This window comes from Colius striatus, chromosome 3 (assembly GCF_028858725.1).
Source record: "Colius striatus isolate bColStr4 chromosome 3, bColStr4.1.hap1, whole genome shotgun sequence".
Lineage (NCBI taxonomy): Eukaryota > Metazoa > Chordata > Aves > Coliiformes > Coliidae > Colius > Colius striatus.
In genome coordinates, this window is record NC_084761.1 from 1,604,772 (window position 1) to 1,621,533 (window position 16,762).

The window sequence follows — 16,762 nt, forward strand, 5'->3', positions numbered from 1 at the left end:
GCTGAGTGTGCACAGGGCTGGGGAGAGGCTGAGTGTGCACAGGGCTGGGGGGAGGCTGAGTGTGCACAGGGCTGGGAGGAGGCTGAGTGTGCACAAGGCCATGACCAGCACAGCTGAGCCCAGCCAGCCCCAGGGCTGGGCCATGCCATGGGCTGTCCTGCCCAGTGTAGGCACTGGGGGGGTTGGCTGGGAGGGGGGTGGCTGCTGGGTCAGGGGATGGGGAGCAGCTGCACTGGGCAGCACTTGGCTTCTCTTGGGGCTTGTTTCTCTTCATTCCTGCTATCACCCCCCCCCCAGACTGCTGTTAGACTTTATTTGAAGGCAGTTACTATGCTTGCTGTTCTCTTACCCCACGAGCCTTGCTTCTCCAGGAGCCAGCAGCTGCCTCTCCCTGAGCACACACTGTGTGGGTGATGCACAATACACCAGGTCCCAGCTCAGTTGCTGTTCCAGGTTAGGTTTCAGTTTCATTGTTTCAATAATAACATCAATAAAAAGTCAGACACTGCTTTTCCCCCCCTGCAGTGAAAAGGCTCCCTGCTGGGGCTTGTCACCTCCCACAGCACACTGGCTGCTGCCTGTTGGAGGTTGGTGTGGCTTCTGCTGGCAGCTGATGTTACAAACTCTCCCGGGCTGCCAGTTACTCCAGCAGAGCTTTGAAGTGCTGGGAAAGCATTTCCAAATGCTGCTGTTAAAAGGGTATAAAAAGGTACTGGAATAACTGGCACACTTGTGTCAGTCCTGCTCACACCTCTGTCCTGCCTTCCCACCTACAGCCCTGCTGAGCCTCAGCCTCTGTCCAAGCCCTTTCCTCACTACAAACCCCTTCCAATCGCTCTGAGGCTTGTCAGTGGTTGTCAAAGGGGTATCAAAAGGCTTTTCTGACCGTGGCAGGTCCAAAACAAGCACCAGCCTTCAGAGGGAAGTGTCCAAGTGAACGCTGACAGTCAAGTATTGGAGGAGATGATGAGCACAGGAATAATGAACCATCAGCAAGTGAGAGGCCACAATGCCACTGCAGTTGTGCCTCAGTCCCTGAGCTGCAAAGCCCATCACCACCAGCCTGGATGCACTCCCTCAAGCAAAGGCTTCCCACCTGTGTCCTGAGGAAAGCACAAACCCATCAGCAAAGGCTCTGTGGCTACAGGGCCCGTGTGAGGCTGAGCAGGGGCGTGAGGACGTCGCGGTTGCAGGGTGCAGTCCGTGTCTCCAGCCAAAACCAGGTGCTGTGGGCTCAGTGCCCAGGCAGGGGAAAGGCACAAAGGACCAGCAACTGCCTCCTTCTGTTTCTCCTGGCTTTGGTTTCTGCCCTGAGGATTCAGCCCACGTGGATTCACAGCCCCAGGGGGCTGCCAGGGGGCCAGAACCTGCTCCTCAGCTGCTGACACAACGGGGAGCTCTGAAGCTGATGTGAAACCGGCCACAGGCTGTGAGAGGGCGACAGGAGCGGCTCCACGGCTGTGCAAGTCTGTGAGGTGACTCCAGGGAGCGCCAGTCCCTCCCAGACGCGGCTCCGGCGGCTTCCCCCGCGGCCGAGCACCAACGGCTGTGTCGCCGTCACGGCGCTGGAACACGCAGCTCTTTGGTATGAGGCTCCTGCAGGGGACTTGCACGAAGGAATAGCAACGAGGAGGAGGGAGTGGGGCGGTTACCAAAGCTGCTGAGCGCGGCGGCGGGGCGCCAGGACAGCCCCGGGTCACATGCCGGGCGCAGCCTGCGGCCACACTGCCTCTCCCGCGATGTAGGTGGCCTGGACGTGCAGCCCCGCGCTCAGCAGCACGAAATCTGCAGCAGGCAAAGGGAGAGAGGAACGGGAGCTCAGGGAAATGCAGCGGCTGAAGGTGGCTGGGGAGAGGTGGCCTTGGTGGGGATGGGCTTCTCCCCCCCAGCAGCTCAGCCCTGGCTGTGGCAGCTCTGCCCCACGGAACAGCAGTGGCACTACAGCCCAGAGCAGAGCCCGGGCAGAGGCAGCCTCCCTGCATCTGCCACTGAAGCAGGGCATCAGGATGCAGCAGCCCCACAACCTGTCAGCTCTCACACCGTGTCCTCAGTCACACAAACACAGGATGGGGGGGTTGGAAGAGATCAGCACAACCCCTGCTAAAGCAGGTCCCACCTAGATCAGGTTACACCAGTGCCTGCACTCCCACACCAGTGCCTGCACTCCCCACTCCAGTACCTGCATCAGAGTCGTAGTCGAGTGTCCCCTTCTGGTGCTCAATCCCCAGGAGCTGGGCAGGATGCAGAGATGCTGCCTCCAGGGCAGTCTCCACAGAGCACCCTGGGACAGAGGAGGGGGGAGATGTCAGGGCAGCAGAGACACACTGCCAGAGCAGCCTGAGTGCTCCTGGCTAAGGCCACTGTCAGCCTGGCAGGGGCCTGAGCTGGAGGAACACCCTGAGCACAGCCAGATGGAGCAGGGGAGGGGAATCATCCCTACAAGGGACAGCAGGAGGAGAACTGATCAGCTAGGGAGGGGAAAGTCATTCACCTTTGTGAGAAAGGAGCAGGAGAGTTCCCCTCTCCTCAGTGCTAGGGGTTAAAAGGAAACCTCCCCTCCAAACCCTGCTCATCTGAGGCCAGTGCTGCTGATCCCAGCCCTTCACACCATGTCTCAGGTGAGGGGGTTCCTTGGTGGACAGGACAGAGTGAGGCCTCTTGCTGTGGCCACGCAGGGAGCAGCCACCTGTGTGCAGGGCTCACGTACCTGTGGCCTCCTGGAAGTGCCGCACACACGTGTCCATGGTCGCCACGCTCCCACTCAGGGTCTTGGTGCCTGGGGGAGGAGCAGGATGGCACTGGGCAGGTCCCACAGCTCACAGCAAGGAGAAACAGGGGGGTTGGGAAAGCACAGTGTGGCCAGAAGGGATGGAAATGCTGGGCTGCACAAGGAAAGGCCAAGAGGAGGCAAGGGAGAGGCTGTGCTGGCAGCACGGGGATGTCGGTCTGCAGCTCCAGCCTGAGAGCAGCTGGGCTGGGTGGGAGCAGCTCACAGAGCAGGGATCTGCTGCCAGACGTGGAGGAAGGCAACTGGGATGGGAATGATCCTTCTCTGCAGTACCTTCCCTGCCTCCAGCTGCCTGCAGCTCAGCAAGGAGAGCTGGTGTTAAAGACAAGGGACAATAAACACCTGCAGGATGTGTGTGTCCCTCCTGCCCCTGGCACTCATCACACTGGGCAGTGGGACAGAGCTGCAAATGGACAAATCCCTCCTCACTGCACCAAATGGGGCACTTCACTTCCTCATGAGCTGCCTCCTTCTCCTCAGGGCCGAGTCACCTCAGAACCATCAGGCACCAAATCCCATGAGGGTGGCACAAGCACTGCCTCGGGGTGAGGGGCAGTGTGAGGGGTGCTGGGCTCACTGGGGAAGGTCAGGAGTGGCACAAGGGTGCCCAGCTCTGCAGCAACAGGCACTTACCTGCAATGTAGGTGTTGAGCCCATCGATCTCCACCACCTGCTGCCCCAGTGTGTGGCGGCCAGGGGCCAGTCCCATCCCAGCAATGGCGTCTGTCACCAGCACCAGCCCTGCCACAGCGGGAGAGGACACAGCCTGGGTCAGCCTGGCAGCACATCTGGCTGCTGCCTCCAGCAGGGAGCCTCATGGCCCTGCCACACAGGGGTCAAAGTGACTCCAGACATATCCAACCAAAGCAAGTGGGCTGGTGGATTGGCAGATGTGGCTGGGGCCTCTTAGAATCCCAGCATGGTTGGGGCTGGAAGGGCTCTGCAGAGCTGCTGCAGCCCCAGCCCCTGCTCAAGCAGCTTCCCCTGGCTCAGGGGCACAGGAACGTGTCCAGCTGGGGTTGGAAACCTCCTGAGCAGGAGCCTCCACACCCTCCCTGGGCAGCCTGGGTCAGGGCTCCCTCACCTCAGCACCAAAGGAGCTTCTCCTCCTGTGCCAGGGGAACTGTTTGTGTCCCAGCTGATGTCCATCACCCCTTGTCCTGACCCTGGGCACCACAGAACAAAGTGTCCCCCATCCTGCTGACACCCATCCTTTAGGTACTTGTCAGTGCTGCTGAGGTGCCCCTGAGCTCAGGCTTCTCTTCTCCAGGCTGAACAGCCCCAGGGCTGCAGCCTTTCCTCCTCACACACATGTTCCATCCCCTCAGCACCTTGGTGTCCCTGCACTGGGCTCTCTGCAGCAGTTCCCTATCCCTCTGGAGCTGGGGAGCCCAGAACTGGCCACAGGACTCCAGCTGAGGCCTCAGCAGGGCAGAGCAGAGGGGCAGCAGAACCTCCCTCCCCCTGCTGCCCACACTCTTCTTCACACACCCAGATGCCACTGGCTTCATGCCCACAAGGGCACGTTGCTGGTCATGGTTCGTTTGTTGTCAATCAGGTCTCTCCTGGAGCTGCTCTCCAGGTCACCCCCAGCCTGTCCTGGTGCAGGGGCCTGTTCCTCCCCAGCTGCAGGACTCTGCCCTTGTCGAGGCTCCCCTGGCCAGCTCCCCCTCGCCATGAGGCGGCCGCAGGTGTGAGGCAGGAGCGCCGTGCCGGGCGGGACTCACCGCGGGGGTGTGCGCGGTGCGCGATGCGCAGGGCAGCGGGGTTGGTGTGGATGCCGTCGGAGATCATGCCGTAGAACACTCTCCGCCCGGCAGGAACCTTGTCACTGGTGAGCAGCCCCACGATGCCGGGGTCACGGTGGTGGAACTGCCCCAGGGGAGAGAGGACAAGCTGTGGGGCAGCACCAGCACTGCTGGGCCAAGGCCCTTCCCACGCAGCTGCCACCTCTACCGAACAGGGCCTGGCAGCTGGGCACTGTGCTCCTTGCCAGAGCAACCCGGGCATTCCCCTGCACTGGAGAGTCTGCTCCAGCTCCGACCCTTTTAGGGCAAGCAGTGGCAGAAACATGAAGGCAGAGGTAAGTATCACAGAATCATTGGGGTTCGAAAAGCCCCTGGAGCTGCTGCAGTCCCAGCCCTGCCCTCCCCCTGCCCAGCCCAGCACTGACCCACAGCCCTCAGCACCTCAGCCCCATGCCTTTGGGATCCCTCCAGGGCTGGGCACTGCCCCAGCTCCCTGGGCAGCCTGGCACAGGGGCTCACACCCCTCTCAGGGAAACAGTTGTGCCTCAGCTCCAGCCTCAGCCTCCCCTGGGGCAGCTGCAGCCCATTGCCTCTTGTCCTGTCATTGCTGCCTGGGGAGCAGAGCCTGACCCCCAGCTCCCTGCAGCCTCCTGGCAGGGAGTGTCAGAGGGTGCTGCTGGCTGCCCTCAGCCTCCTCTTCTCCAGGCTCAACATCCCCATTCCCTCAGCCCCTCCCCAGCCCCCTTGTGCTCCAGCCCCTTCCCCAGCTCCAGCCCCTCAGTGTCCCTGTGGCAGTGAGTGAGGGGCCCAACACTGAACACACTGAGCTGAAACCTCACTGTGAGGCCTGGTACAACACCATCTGTGAGGATCCTGCCCCAGGGAGCAGAGGAGGAAGGCCAGAAGCAGGAGCAGACAGCAGGTGGCCGTGGGCTCTCACCGGCAGCATGGCGTTGAAGAGGTGGGTGATGAAGGTGGCACCGTGCTGCACAGCCTCCTCAGCCTGGGACAGGTTAGCCACGGAGTGACCTGGGAACAGACACCAACATGGGATTATCCTGCTCATCCTTCTCCATTTGTTACCCTGGAGGAGTGAAGACACCCCGTCACTTGGGCTGTGTCAGCCTGGGCAGGGCTGGGGCCTGGGCAGAGCCTCAGCAGAGGTGTGTGGCTGTGCCCACAGGGCTCTCTGGCAGGGGCTGTTTCACCTGGACACATTCACTGCTCACAGCACAACCATCACAAGTGCTGCCTTGCTCACAGAACATTGCCTTCAGGCTAGGCTGACACACCTTTCTCAGAAGGCTTTAGAGAGAGGTGTCAAGGAAGCAGAGGCAGTGAGGACTTTGCAGGAAAGAAGATGGGGATTAGACTATCCAGGAAGGAAACTGTTGTCCCCAACTCTGTCAGAAGCTGGAATGCTCTGTGGGCAAACCCTGCCTTTCTGTACTTCTCCACGTCATGTCTGTGAGATGAGAGATGTTCTGCTGTGTTTGTGTGTCCCTCTCCCTTAACATCAACTTCATAGACTCATAGAAACACAGAGTAATAGAATCACAGAATCATTTGGGTTAAAGCCCTTGGAGCTGCTGCAGTCCCAGCCCTGCCCTCCCCCTGCCCAGCCCAGCACTGACCCACAGCCCTCAGCACCTCAGCTCCACGGCTTTGGGATCCCTCCAGAGCTGGGTACTCCCCCAACTCCCTGGGCAGCCTGGCACAGGGCTGACAACCCTCTCAGGGAAACAGTTCTGCCTCAGCTCCAACCTCACCCTCCCCTGGGGCAGCTTCAGGCTGTATTTCACCCTGAGTAACTCTCACTTTTTAAATTACTGATTAAAAAAGGGGATTTCTCCAATGATCTGAGGCCAAAGAAGGGTTTGTGAAACAGAGGGCAAGAAAAATGCAGCAAGTTTTCTGTCAGTGGCCAACAAGACATTGGAGGGAGAGGTCTTGTGGTGCTTCCAGCTGAGAAATGGGGTTATCAACACTCAGCACTAACCTTTGGAAACTGATTTCACCTGTCAATTAAGGCCTAAAGCAGCTGAACTTCAGAGTTTGAACATTTCCACATCATCAGCCCTCAGTTTTGTCTTTAAAGCAGGCTGCTGTCCTTTCCTGTGTTTGACAGCACCAAAGGCTTAACCCCTGGCATCAAACGCAGGGGCTGCTCAACCCATGTGAGGTTTGCCCCTTCCTGTACAAAGGGTGAGGGGCTGGCAGCATCAGATGAGCTCCCCACTTGTGACAGGTCTGTTACCCCCCCAAATAGGCCAGGCAAAAGCAACCCCCAACCCTTCCCATCACACTGGACAGCACCAGAGAGGCTCCAGCCCCATGGGAGGAGCTGCCGGGCCCGTGGGGACGGAGCCTCCCTGAGCCCACCCCGGCACAGCCCTTACCAAGAGAGACACAGATGCCCCTCTGGGTGAGCTCCCGGATCACCTCGCTGCTCCTCTTCATCTCTGGGGCCAGGGTGACTATCCTGACGTGCTCCAGGGACCCATATGTGGAGAGCAGGTCCTGGAAGGCCCCTGTCTCGAAGGTGCGGAGGCAGTGCTCCGGGTGCGCCCCTTTCTTCTCCTTGCTGATGAAGGGTCCTTCCAGATGGGCCCCTGCCCAAACACCAACACACAGCCATCACCCTTCCTCTCCCTGCCAAGGACCAAGAGACCTGCTGTGGCTACCCTGCTCCAGTCAAGCTCTCCCCGTTCTGCTGCAGTAAAATCACAGAACCACACAGTCATTTGGGTTGGCAAAACCCCTGGAGCTGCTGCAGTCCCAGCCCTGCCCTCACCCTGCCCAGCCCAGCACTGACTCACAGCCCTCAGCACCTCAGCCCCACGCCTTTGGGGTCCCTCCAGGGCTGGGCACTGCCCCAGCTCCCTGGGCAGCCTGGCACAGGGGCTGACACCCCTCTCAGGGAAACAGCTCTGCCTCAGCTCCAGCCTCAGCCTCCCCTGGGGCAGCGGCAGCCCATTGCCTCTTGTCCTGTCATTGCTGCCTGGGAAGCAGAGTCCAGCCCCCACCTTGCTACAAAACACATGGCTCAGGTAACTGTGAGCTCAGCACAGGGCAGGATGCTCACCCCAAAAGGCCCAGAGCAGTGTGTGTACAATGGCAGAGACCACTGCAAGGGCTGGGCACAGGCTGAGGGAGGTGTGTCTGTGCCCACATGTGCATCCCTCCCACCCAGGGAGCTCCAGCCAGCCCCCTGCAGTAGCTTCTCTTCCCTTAACAGCAAACAAGGCAATTGCCTACACAGGGTGGCCTCAGAGAGAACAGGGACAAACCCACTTACCCAGGATGCCTGCTCCCTGGGCTCCACCGTTCCTCACCCCGATCTGAGGGAGCACCTAGAGAAAGGGCTTTGTCAGCTGTGGCACCCCAGCCTGCCAAAACAGACCCAACCCTGCCAAAACCAACCCAAATGGTGGCTCCAGAGACAGCTTTGTGGCTGGACCAGTTGGAAGCATCAGCCAAACCCAGCCAGCAAAGACACAGCCAGCTACAAGCCCCGTTGTGCAAAGCCAGCCTGGGAGACACGGCTGTGCCACCAAGGCAGCCAGCCCAGTGTCTGCAGCCCCAGCCTTGGCTTTCTCAGCTCTTGGTACCAACCACAGCCCTTTATCACCCTGTGGATGGGAGGGAAGGAAGTCTCTTACCTGGTGGTACACAGATGGAGGAGAGGTCACCAGGGTAGGACAGAAAGAGGTCACTCCATGGGAGAGGATCTTCTGACTGACCAGGTCAATCCCTGCTTTGAAATCATCTGTAGCCAGGGAGAAGTCCACCCCAAAGCCTCCTGCACCATGAAAAGAGATTGAACTGCAGCTTCCCCACCCAAAAACAAGGCCAAAGAAATGTTTTGTGTGTGTCTGGAGTGAGCTGCTCCACCTGGGTGGCACCGACCAGAGGCACAGGGCCCCACCAGCCCTTCTGTCCCACACTCAGTGAGTACAAATCCCACCAGCGCTGCCCTCACAACGTGCTTTCCCTCACAACACTCCAGGTTTTCACAAGCATTAACTACTTCTGATGCAGGGTAAAGCCTGAGGATTCCCTCCTGAGGAAGGGATCTGACTTCCAACGTAAGCTGCCACAGAACAAGCCCATCTTGACCCTCAGGAATGAGCTGTTGCAGGTAGTTGTTTCACTTGAGAGATGCTCCTCTGCCCTCCCTGCATCCCAGAAAGGGAAAGGTGGGCATCCTGCCAGGGCAGAGGCAGCAGAAAACACTGACACAAATGAGGCTGTGAGGCAAGCCCAGGAAGCCAAAGGGGATCAATTCCCTGGCAGCAGCAACCACGGGCAAAACTGTTATCGCTAGATCAGCGGCTCACACGTCCCTGGAGAGGCTGCAGCGCACTGGGCTCATGGACAGTGTGCAGGCAGCAGGGTCTGAAGCTGCAGGATCCCAGAATCACAGCATGGTGGGGTTGGAAGGGACATTTAGAGCTCATCCAGCCCACCCCCCCTGCAGAAGCAGCTCAACCTAAATCAGGTCACACAAGATCGTGTCCAGGGGGGGTTTGAAGAGCTCCAAAGACTCCACACCCTCCCTGGGCAGCCTGTGCCGGGGCTCCCTCACCTCACACCGAAACCCAGGACCCTCCATCCCGCTGTGGGCACGCCGAGCTTCCCCCTACCATTGATCTGCACGTCGATGAAGCCCGGGGCAATGATGCAGCCCTTGCAGTCCAGCTGGATGTCGGCAGAGGCCTTCTCGTCGAAGAAGAGCTTCTCCGGGTCGAGGATCTTCCCGTCTCGCACCCACAGGTCGTCCCTGGAGGGGACAACCACAGACGTGCCAGGCTGGAGCCCACCAGCCCCCTCCACCGCGTCCGCCCGGCCGCCCCTCTCCCTGCCCGGCCGCCGGCTCTGCGGACCTCACGGGACGCGGGGCCCCGCGGCTGGGACGAGGGCAGCGGCCAGGGGCCGCATCCCCGGCTCCTTCGGAACCGAGGCAGCGGGAGCCGGGGACGGGCCCTGGGGGCGGCGGGCTCCGGAGCCCCGTCCCGCCGCGGCCCTCACCTCTGGAGCCGGTGGCTCCGCAGGATGCGGCAGTTGGTGAACTGGACGATGGGCGAGTCCGACACGGATTTGTTGGACGGCATCGCGGGGCCGGAGCGCGGCCGCCCCCTTTCCCCTCAGCGCGGGGAGCGGGCGGCGGCTGCGGGCGGTGAGGCCGCGGCTCCGGGGCGAGCGGCTGCCGCGGGAGCTCGGGGCTCGTGAGGACGGGGCGGAGCCCCGCCCGGGGGGCAGGCGGCAGGGACAGCCCTCCCTTCCCCTCCCTTTCCTTCCCTTCCCCGCAGCTCCGGCGCCGTGAGAGAAAGGCGCCGCCCCGCCGCCGCCATCTTGGGGAGTGTAGCGGCCCCTCAGAGCGCGGCCCCTCAGAGCTGCAGCAAAGCCCAGAGCCAGCGGCCCCTCAGAGCTGCAGCAAAGCCCAGAGCCAGCGGCCCCTCAGAGCTGCAGCAAAGCCCAGAGCCAGCGGCCCCTCAGAGCGCGGCGGCCCCTCCCGTCGCCGTGAAAGCCGGCGTGAAGAGCCCCGGCGGTGCGGGATGTCCCTGCCCTGGCAGCCCCCTCACGGCCTGGGGTCACGCTGGCCACCCTTCATTGCTCCTGGCACGGCATCGGAGGGATGTGTGTGTGGGGACGCCGCTGCAGAGCCATGTCGGCTCCCGCCTGTGAGACTGTGGGAAGGGCACACGAAGGGTTCGGAGTGACTGTGGGGGCTTCTCTGTTGTGCACACCTTGGAGCTGGAGGCCTGAGGGATCAGCCTGAGAAGCAGCCCAGGGAGGAAGCATGGTGCTGTTTGGGCTGTTAATGGTGGGAGCCAAGAGCTGCAGCAAAGCCCAGAGCCAGACCCTTGCCTCATTAGCCCTGACTCAAATTAACACCCCTGACACCTCTGAGTATGATGAGGAGTGAAAAGAGGGACATGCTGAACATCTATGGCTATATTCCTCAACTCTCCACCCCAATCACGTTAAACCACCCCAGGGAGGGGAAGCCTGGGGTATGAAAGTCCCCAGGCAGAGGGAGATGGAGCTTTGGAGCCTTTTTGCTCTGTTTCTTCTCAAGGTGACTTAAAGATGCAGGAGGGAGAAAGAGACTGAAGACCCAGCTGAGGGGCTGTACTCTTCCTCCAGCAAGACAGGGACACCTTGCTAAGAGCTGCCCTGTTTGACTCTGTGGCACAGAATCCCTGGGGTGAGTGTTGCTGCCATTGTCATTGCACACAGCACAGCTGCAGTGAGTGCATTTACCGTCAGCAGTCTCCTGCCTCATTGCATACAGCACAGCTGCAGTGAGTGCATTTACCATCAGCAACCTCCTGCCTCACTGCATACAGCAAGCTGCAGTGAGTGCATTTACCATCAGCAATCTCCTACCTGCTACCTCTTGCCTTAATAAATTACCTATTTTTGTAACCTTACGAAATTGTGGCTCATGAAGCAAATTCTACCCCTTGACTCTGCAAAACTGGTTTCAGTGAAGGTCCCTGGGAGGGGCTGATGGCCCAACGCTGAGCTCTCACCCTTCACACGACAGCAGCTCAGGGATTTACTCTCTGTATGTGGTTTAGTGACACCAAGCACTGAACAGAAATGAGTGAGGTTGTCTGTGGGAGCCTGGAAGGGGGCTGGCAGCAGCACATGCTGATGTTTCACCCCAGTGTGTGACACTGAGCTGACAAAATGCTCCTGACAAGGTGTGAGAGCGGCAGGGAGTGTCTTCAGGGAACGCATCTCCCTCCAGACCTGGGGAGCTCAGGGGAGCTGGAGTGGGGAGGAGCTGCTTTGCTGACTGTGCATGTGTCATCCCACCTCCCCAAGACCCCCTCCTTGCCCATCTGCACCCACCTCCTGTTGCCTCTTACCTTATGCTCTGCTGAGAAATGTCTGCAGCAGAACCTTCTGCTGCTGTGTCCGCTGACTCCAGCTCCTCAGCGCAGCTGGTCTTGGAGCATCACCACTCCAGAACTGTTCCTCTGCTTCAGGACAGGCTCCTGTAAGCTGCTGGCATCTTGCAGCCCTGAGGGAGCTCTGGTTCAGCCAGTCCCCGTGTCACTGCAAGCTGTGAGCTGTGGCACACGCTGCCAGATGGGTCAATGTTACCTCCTGAGTGATTACTTTTGATCAGGCAAAGTTGAAAGGCCAGAGGAGACAAATTAGTGGTTCTTAATGGCTTGTAAGTCTGTGAATCAGTAACCTGTGGCTGGAATGGCCATGGTGTGCTTGTTCCTCTCTGGCTGGAGGAATGGCTCTTGCATGCTGTGCTGTGAGGGGCCAGGGGGCTACATCCACTGTGCAAGGGAGCAGCTCTGCAGGCCCTGCTTCATCAGGCTCGTGGTGATTTACCTCTTGAAGGGCAACCCCAGGCACACCCAAGTGTGTTGGATGGACCAGTGGCAAAGGACCAGCTGATCCTTGGTCCCAAGAGCTGGTAGATGAGTGTTCCAAAGGATATTGCTGCTTGGAAATCTGGCTGGGCACAAGAACCAGACTGCCACCACTCCATTTGAACTGCTGGCTCAGCTCCCCTCACAGCCATGGGGAAAAGGAGTTGCCTGCAAGCTGGACAGGCTGAGGGAAACACAGGCTGTAGATTCACTTGCATTTTCTTTAGCAAACTCTCTTTTTTTTTCTCCCTTCAGGTTGAAGTATTTTTAACCTGGCTCAGTTCCCAAATTAGATGCACTGCCTGGCAGCAGGAGCAACTGAACCAGTGCACTGGGAGGAACAGGGGAGCATGTGCCAGGGATGGCTCAGAAAGTCTGGCTGTGCAGCCTGGCCAAGCTGAGTGGCTGAGGCACACAGCCTGGGCTTAGAACCACACAACAGAATCACACCAGCCTCTGCCCCTGCCCCATCACCCACCAGCCCACTGCCCTCAGTGCAACACCCTCCAGGGACGGTGACTCCAGCCCTTCCCTGGGCAGCTGTTCCAATGCCTGACAACCCTGGCAGCAAAGAAATCCCTCCTCACATCCAACCTCCCCTGCTGCAACTTGAGGCTGTTTCCTCTTGTTCTGTTGCTTGTTACTAGAGAACAGACCCACCCCACCTGGCTGCAGCTGCCTTCGAGGCAGCTGTAGAGGGTGAGAAGGTCTCCCCTGAGCCTTTTCTCCAGGCTCAACAGCCCCAGATCCCTCAACCCTTCCTCAGCTGAGACATGCTCCAACCCCTTTCCTAGCTTGGTAGCTGCCTCTTCTCAGCCTTTACATGCATTCACAAGGAGCTCTGAGAAACTGCCCTAATGCACACAAGAGCCAGGGAGGCTGTTTGCATCCCTGGGCTGAGAACACGCTGCTTCCTTAGGTACACAAAGGTGTAGGTGGTTGTATTTGCCCCTCTGTCCTCTGCCAGAGGCAAGGGAGGAAAGCACAGATGTCAGAGCAATGACAGGGCAGCTCCAAGTGCCCAAAACAAAGGGTCCAGGACTGAAACAGTCACCTGTATCCCCTCAGTAAAACCAGAAAAGTCAGGACTTGAGTCTGGTACAAGCACATCTCATCCCCCCAGCAAAGGGAAGATGGCAAACACGAGCCACTGCTTCCCCAGGAACCTCCTCCCGTGCTCCAGCTCGTTCTGCCACGGGGCAGTGCTGTGGGGATAGCCCGTGGGAAGCCCCCTGCAGGTTGTCCCCGTGGGACAGTGCTGGGCCTCGTGCTCTGGAAGCCTGGGAGAGGATCTTGTGCGTGTTTTGGTGTCGTGCTGCAGGAACCAGCTTGACAGCAGCTCAGTGGGATGAGTGGCAAAGTGGCTGGGGCTGCCTCAGGAGCTGAATGAAATGCTGCTTGCAGGGAAAGGGATCAGCACTCTTTAGTAAAAGGAACAAAACCCAGAGAAGCTTTTCAGGACACAATCCATTGGCCCTGAAACAGAACATTCCCACTCTGGGATAAGCAGCACTGGGAAGACTGATGTAATGATAGTCAGTACCTGCAGAGCAGAGAGAGGTGTGCTAAGAGCAGAGGTGGCAAGTCCCATGTGCCAGAGACAGAGGTAATTCCCCCAATGAACAGGGATGGTTTGCAGTAAGGCTGAGGGGAAACAGCAAGAAGCCAGAACATGGTGGTCAGCCTGTGGGGGAAAGGGGGTTGGTTTCCTGGGAGAGCTGCTCTCATCACATCTGCCTCAGTTTCTGGGATCACTTTGCCCTTAGTGAGGTTCTGATTTCCTCAAAGCTTATTGACTCTAAACCAGGTCTCCCAAGGAACGGCAATCCCTGAGCAATCACAGACAAACCCCTCCTGCTTCAAAATCCTCCTCCAACAGAGCAGTAAAAAAGCACACCACCACATCTGCAACCCATGGGAACGACAAGAGCCAGCATGAGGGGGTTAAAGGGCAAGCTGAGGCAGGAAGGCAGCAGCTGAGCAGCTCACCTGCCTGAGCCACTGCCAACAGCCATGTCCCTGCTGCTGCTGGTGCTGCAGAGCCCCCCTGCCCCGCTCTGCAGGGCTGACTCACGCTGCAGAGCACTCCCAGCAGCAAGCCCACACTACCCAGCACTGGTGCTGTGCCAGCAGACAACACCCCTTCCCATCAGGCACTCCACCAGCCTGGGATTTCACGCTGCCTGCTCCCCTCTGCCAGCCCAGCCAAGGCCTGTGCTCTCATCCAGTGTCGCTGAACGCAGGCAGCAAAAGGGCTGCAGTGTTCCTCATGCCCTGCATCACTGGAGACGTTTGCTGATGCAACAGCATGAGGGAAGGACTTGAAACGCCAGTTTTCCCCCTGGGAGCCATCAGTGAGGATGCAAAGCACGGCTGTCAGAAAATAACCACATGCTCAGACTCTTAATCCTACTCCTGCTGCATCTGCAGGTTCTCAGCACAGAGCAACAACACCCCCAGGTGTGTTAAGCCCAGCTTTTGCTTCAGGCTCTGCTCTCCTGCCCTGCAGGGGGGTTCTGCATTACCCACAAAGGCTGGATGTTCCATGCTGGGATCCTGCCTGACCCTGGTTACAGCAGTAACCACGAGCAGCCTGAGCCCAGGGCTGCAGGGTGTCACCCAGCTACAGTGGCAGCTCAGAGTTCCCACAGACCACTGCCTTTAAACCACTCCTTGCTCTGACAGATGAGCTACCACCAGCATGTAGTTGCTCCCTCAAATGCAATTTGCTCCTGTTCTCTTAAATTGGCAAAACCCAAGGCTGGCAGCAGGTGCTCCTCAAAGAAGGTTAAAAACAGCTCTTAAAATGTATTTGCAGCCCCAGCCAGGACCTTTCCCTCTCCTGCTAACACAAGTGGCTTGCAACTCCTCTCCTCAGAACTGGGTGTGCTTTCCAGGGAGCCTGATCCACCCCGTCCCAGCTGCCAGCCCCAGCACACTGCACACAGAAAGCACTCCCTGCACCCAGGGCTGAAAGAATCATCCCATTGTGTCCATGAATGTCTGTGACTCTGGGGCAAAGCCCCATTCAGAACAGAATAACCAAACACAACTCAGACCAGGAATTGTTTTCACTACCCCAGACAACGCTTCAGCAGCCATCCAGCATCTTCCTTCCATCAGCTTACACCTCCATCCAGCATTTTCCTTCACCTCCATCCAGCCCAAGCACCACAGCAGCTCCAGCTGCCCTCCTGAACACACCACCACCAGCACAGCCCACCCCAAAGCCAAGCAGACAGATGGCAGCCCAGTAAATGAACCCACACACATCAACTTCACAGCAAAGAAACCAAACTGTTGTTAATTACTGATGGTCAACAGCTGCCAGAACTCCACCTTCACCCAAGCTTATGAAAATCCCTACTGATGGAACAATGGGCTCATAGCTGGGCTCCTGAATGGGCCCCAGAGACTCGCAAAGTGCAGGTGCCACAGGCCTGGTGAATGCTCCTGCAGGGCAGAAGCTCCAGACACAGCTTCAGGTAGCCCCCTCTGCTCTGCCCACAGCTCTTCATGGCACTGACATGAGACTTGGCTGCCATCACGTCCTCCCTCCCAACCAGGCTCTGACATCAGCCCAGACTCCTCAGCTTCATCAACAAAGGCATTACTAGACCAGGTATCTGTAATAGTCACATTGTGGCTTAACAGGGTAAAGCTTGACTTGTTCTCCATGCTCTGCAGCCAAGACTGAGGTAAAACACTTCCCAAAGGCAACCTGGAACAAGCTCAACGCTTGTAAGGATCCAACATCTCTCCCCACTTGGAGCTCTGCAACCCCCCTAAATGCTGAGGACGAGAGAAGGCTGCTACAGCACTCAGTGGCTGCCAAAGCAGAACTTCAGCTCCAGCACTCCTCATCTGCAAGTTAAAAATACAAGTTCTTGAATGAACCCATTTGTTGATGAGACTATTGTTCAGGTACTCAAGGCAATTGCTGCTCACACTGCAGCTTTCCAACCAGCCCAGTGTCTGCAGAGCCAGCACAAGGACGAGCTGCCCCAAGGCCCCTCACAGCCCTTCTCAGAGGTCAGGCTTTGCTCCCAGACACCCACTCAGACCACACTGTGCAGCCCAGGGCACAGCAGCACCAGCCAGAGCCAAGTCCTGCTGCCTGAGCAGGGTGAGCACAGCACAGCAGCAGCCCTGCACACATGCTGTGAACAGCACTGCTGCTTGCCCTGGAACACAGAATCACAGCATCTCAAGGGCTGGAAGGGACCTGCAAAGCTCACCCAGCTCAACCCCCTGCCAGAGCAGCAGCACCTAGAGCAGGGCACACAGGGACTCATCCAGCTGGGTTGGAATGTCTCCAGAGAAGGACACACCACAGCCCATCTGGGCAGCCCCTGCCAGTGCTCCCTCACCTCAACAGGGAACAACTTTGTCCTGGTGTTGCTTTGGAACCTCTTGTGTTGCAGCTTGTTGCCCCTTGTCCTGTCATTGTCCATCCCTGAGCTCAGCCTGGCTCCAGCCTCCTCACACCCACCCTTGATGGATCTGTAACATGACTGAGCTCACCCCTCAGGCTCCTCCAAGCTGCAGAGCCCCAGCTCCCTCAGCCTTTCCTCACAAGGCAGATGCTCCACTCATCATCTCTGTGGCCCTGCACTGAGCTCTCTCCAGCAGCTCCCTGTTCTTCTGCAAATGAGGGGCCCAGCACTGGACACAATATCCCAGATGTGGTCTCAGAAGGGCAGAGCAGAACCTCTCTCATCTACTGCCCACAGCCCTTCTAACCCACCCCAGGATGCCACTGGCCTTCTTGGCCACAAGGGTATATTGCTGGCTCATGCTCATCCTGCTGCCCACCACCACCC

At 58.6% G+C, this 16,762-nt stretch overlaps 1 protein-coding gene across 3 annotated transcripts; it reads right to left on the reverse strand.

Moving 5' to 3' along the window:
* Positions 1–353: 353 nt before the first annotated feature.
* On the reverse strand, positions 354–9,790 carry AMDHD2 (amidohydrolase domain containing 2). Of its 3 annotated transcripts, none has more exons than XM_061993502.1 (11): positions 9,568–9,790; positions 9,183–9,319; positions 8,199–8,338; positions 7,835–7,889; positions 6,936–7,148; positions 5,477–5,565; positions 4,516–4,660; positions 3,422–3,529; positions 2,708–2,776; positions 2,180–2,281; positions 354–1,565 (listed from the first exon to the last, which is right to left on the reverse strand). In XM_061993502.1, the coding sequence occupies exons 1-11, from the start codon at positions 9,648–9,650 to the stop codon at positions 1,558–1,560; spliced, it is 1,149 nt and encodes a 382-aa protein (XP_061849486.1). In that variant the 5' UTR covers positions 9,651–9,790; the 3' UTR covers positions 354–1,557. The 3 variants fall into 3 exon arrangements, with proteins under 3 accessions (XP_061849486.1, XP_061849485.1, XP_061849484.1); XM_061993501.1 differs by having other exon boundaries at positions 354–1,785; XM_061993500.1 differs by lacking the exons at positions 354–1,565; positions 2,180–2,281; positions 2,708–2,776 and adding an exon at positions 2,786–3,100.
* Positions 9,791–16,762: the final 6,972 nt, after the last annotated feature.

Coding starts and splice junctions, on each gene's coding strand:
- AMDHD2 (XM_061993500.1), bottom strand. CDS start 9,650: ATGCCGTCCAACAAATCCGTGTCGGACTCGCCCATCGTCCAGTTCACC. Junction 9,320..9,567: donor CGGAGCCACCGGCTCCAGAG/GTGAGGGCCGCG, acceptor TGTCCCCTCCAG/GGACGACCTGTGGGTGCGAG. Junction 7,890..8,198: donor CTCCATCTGTGTACCACCAG/GTAAGAGACTTC, acceptor CCCTTTCTCTAG/GTGCTCCCTCAGATCGGGGT.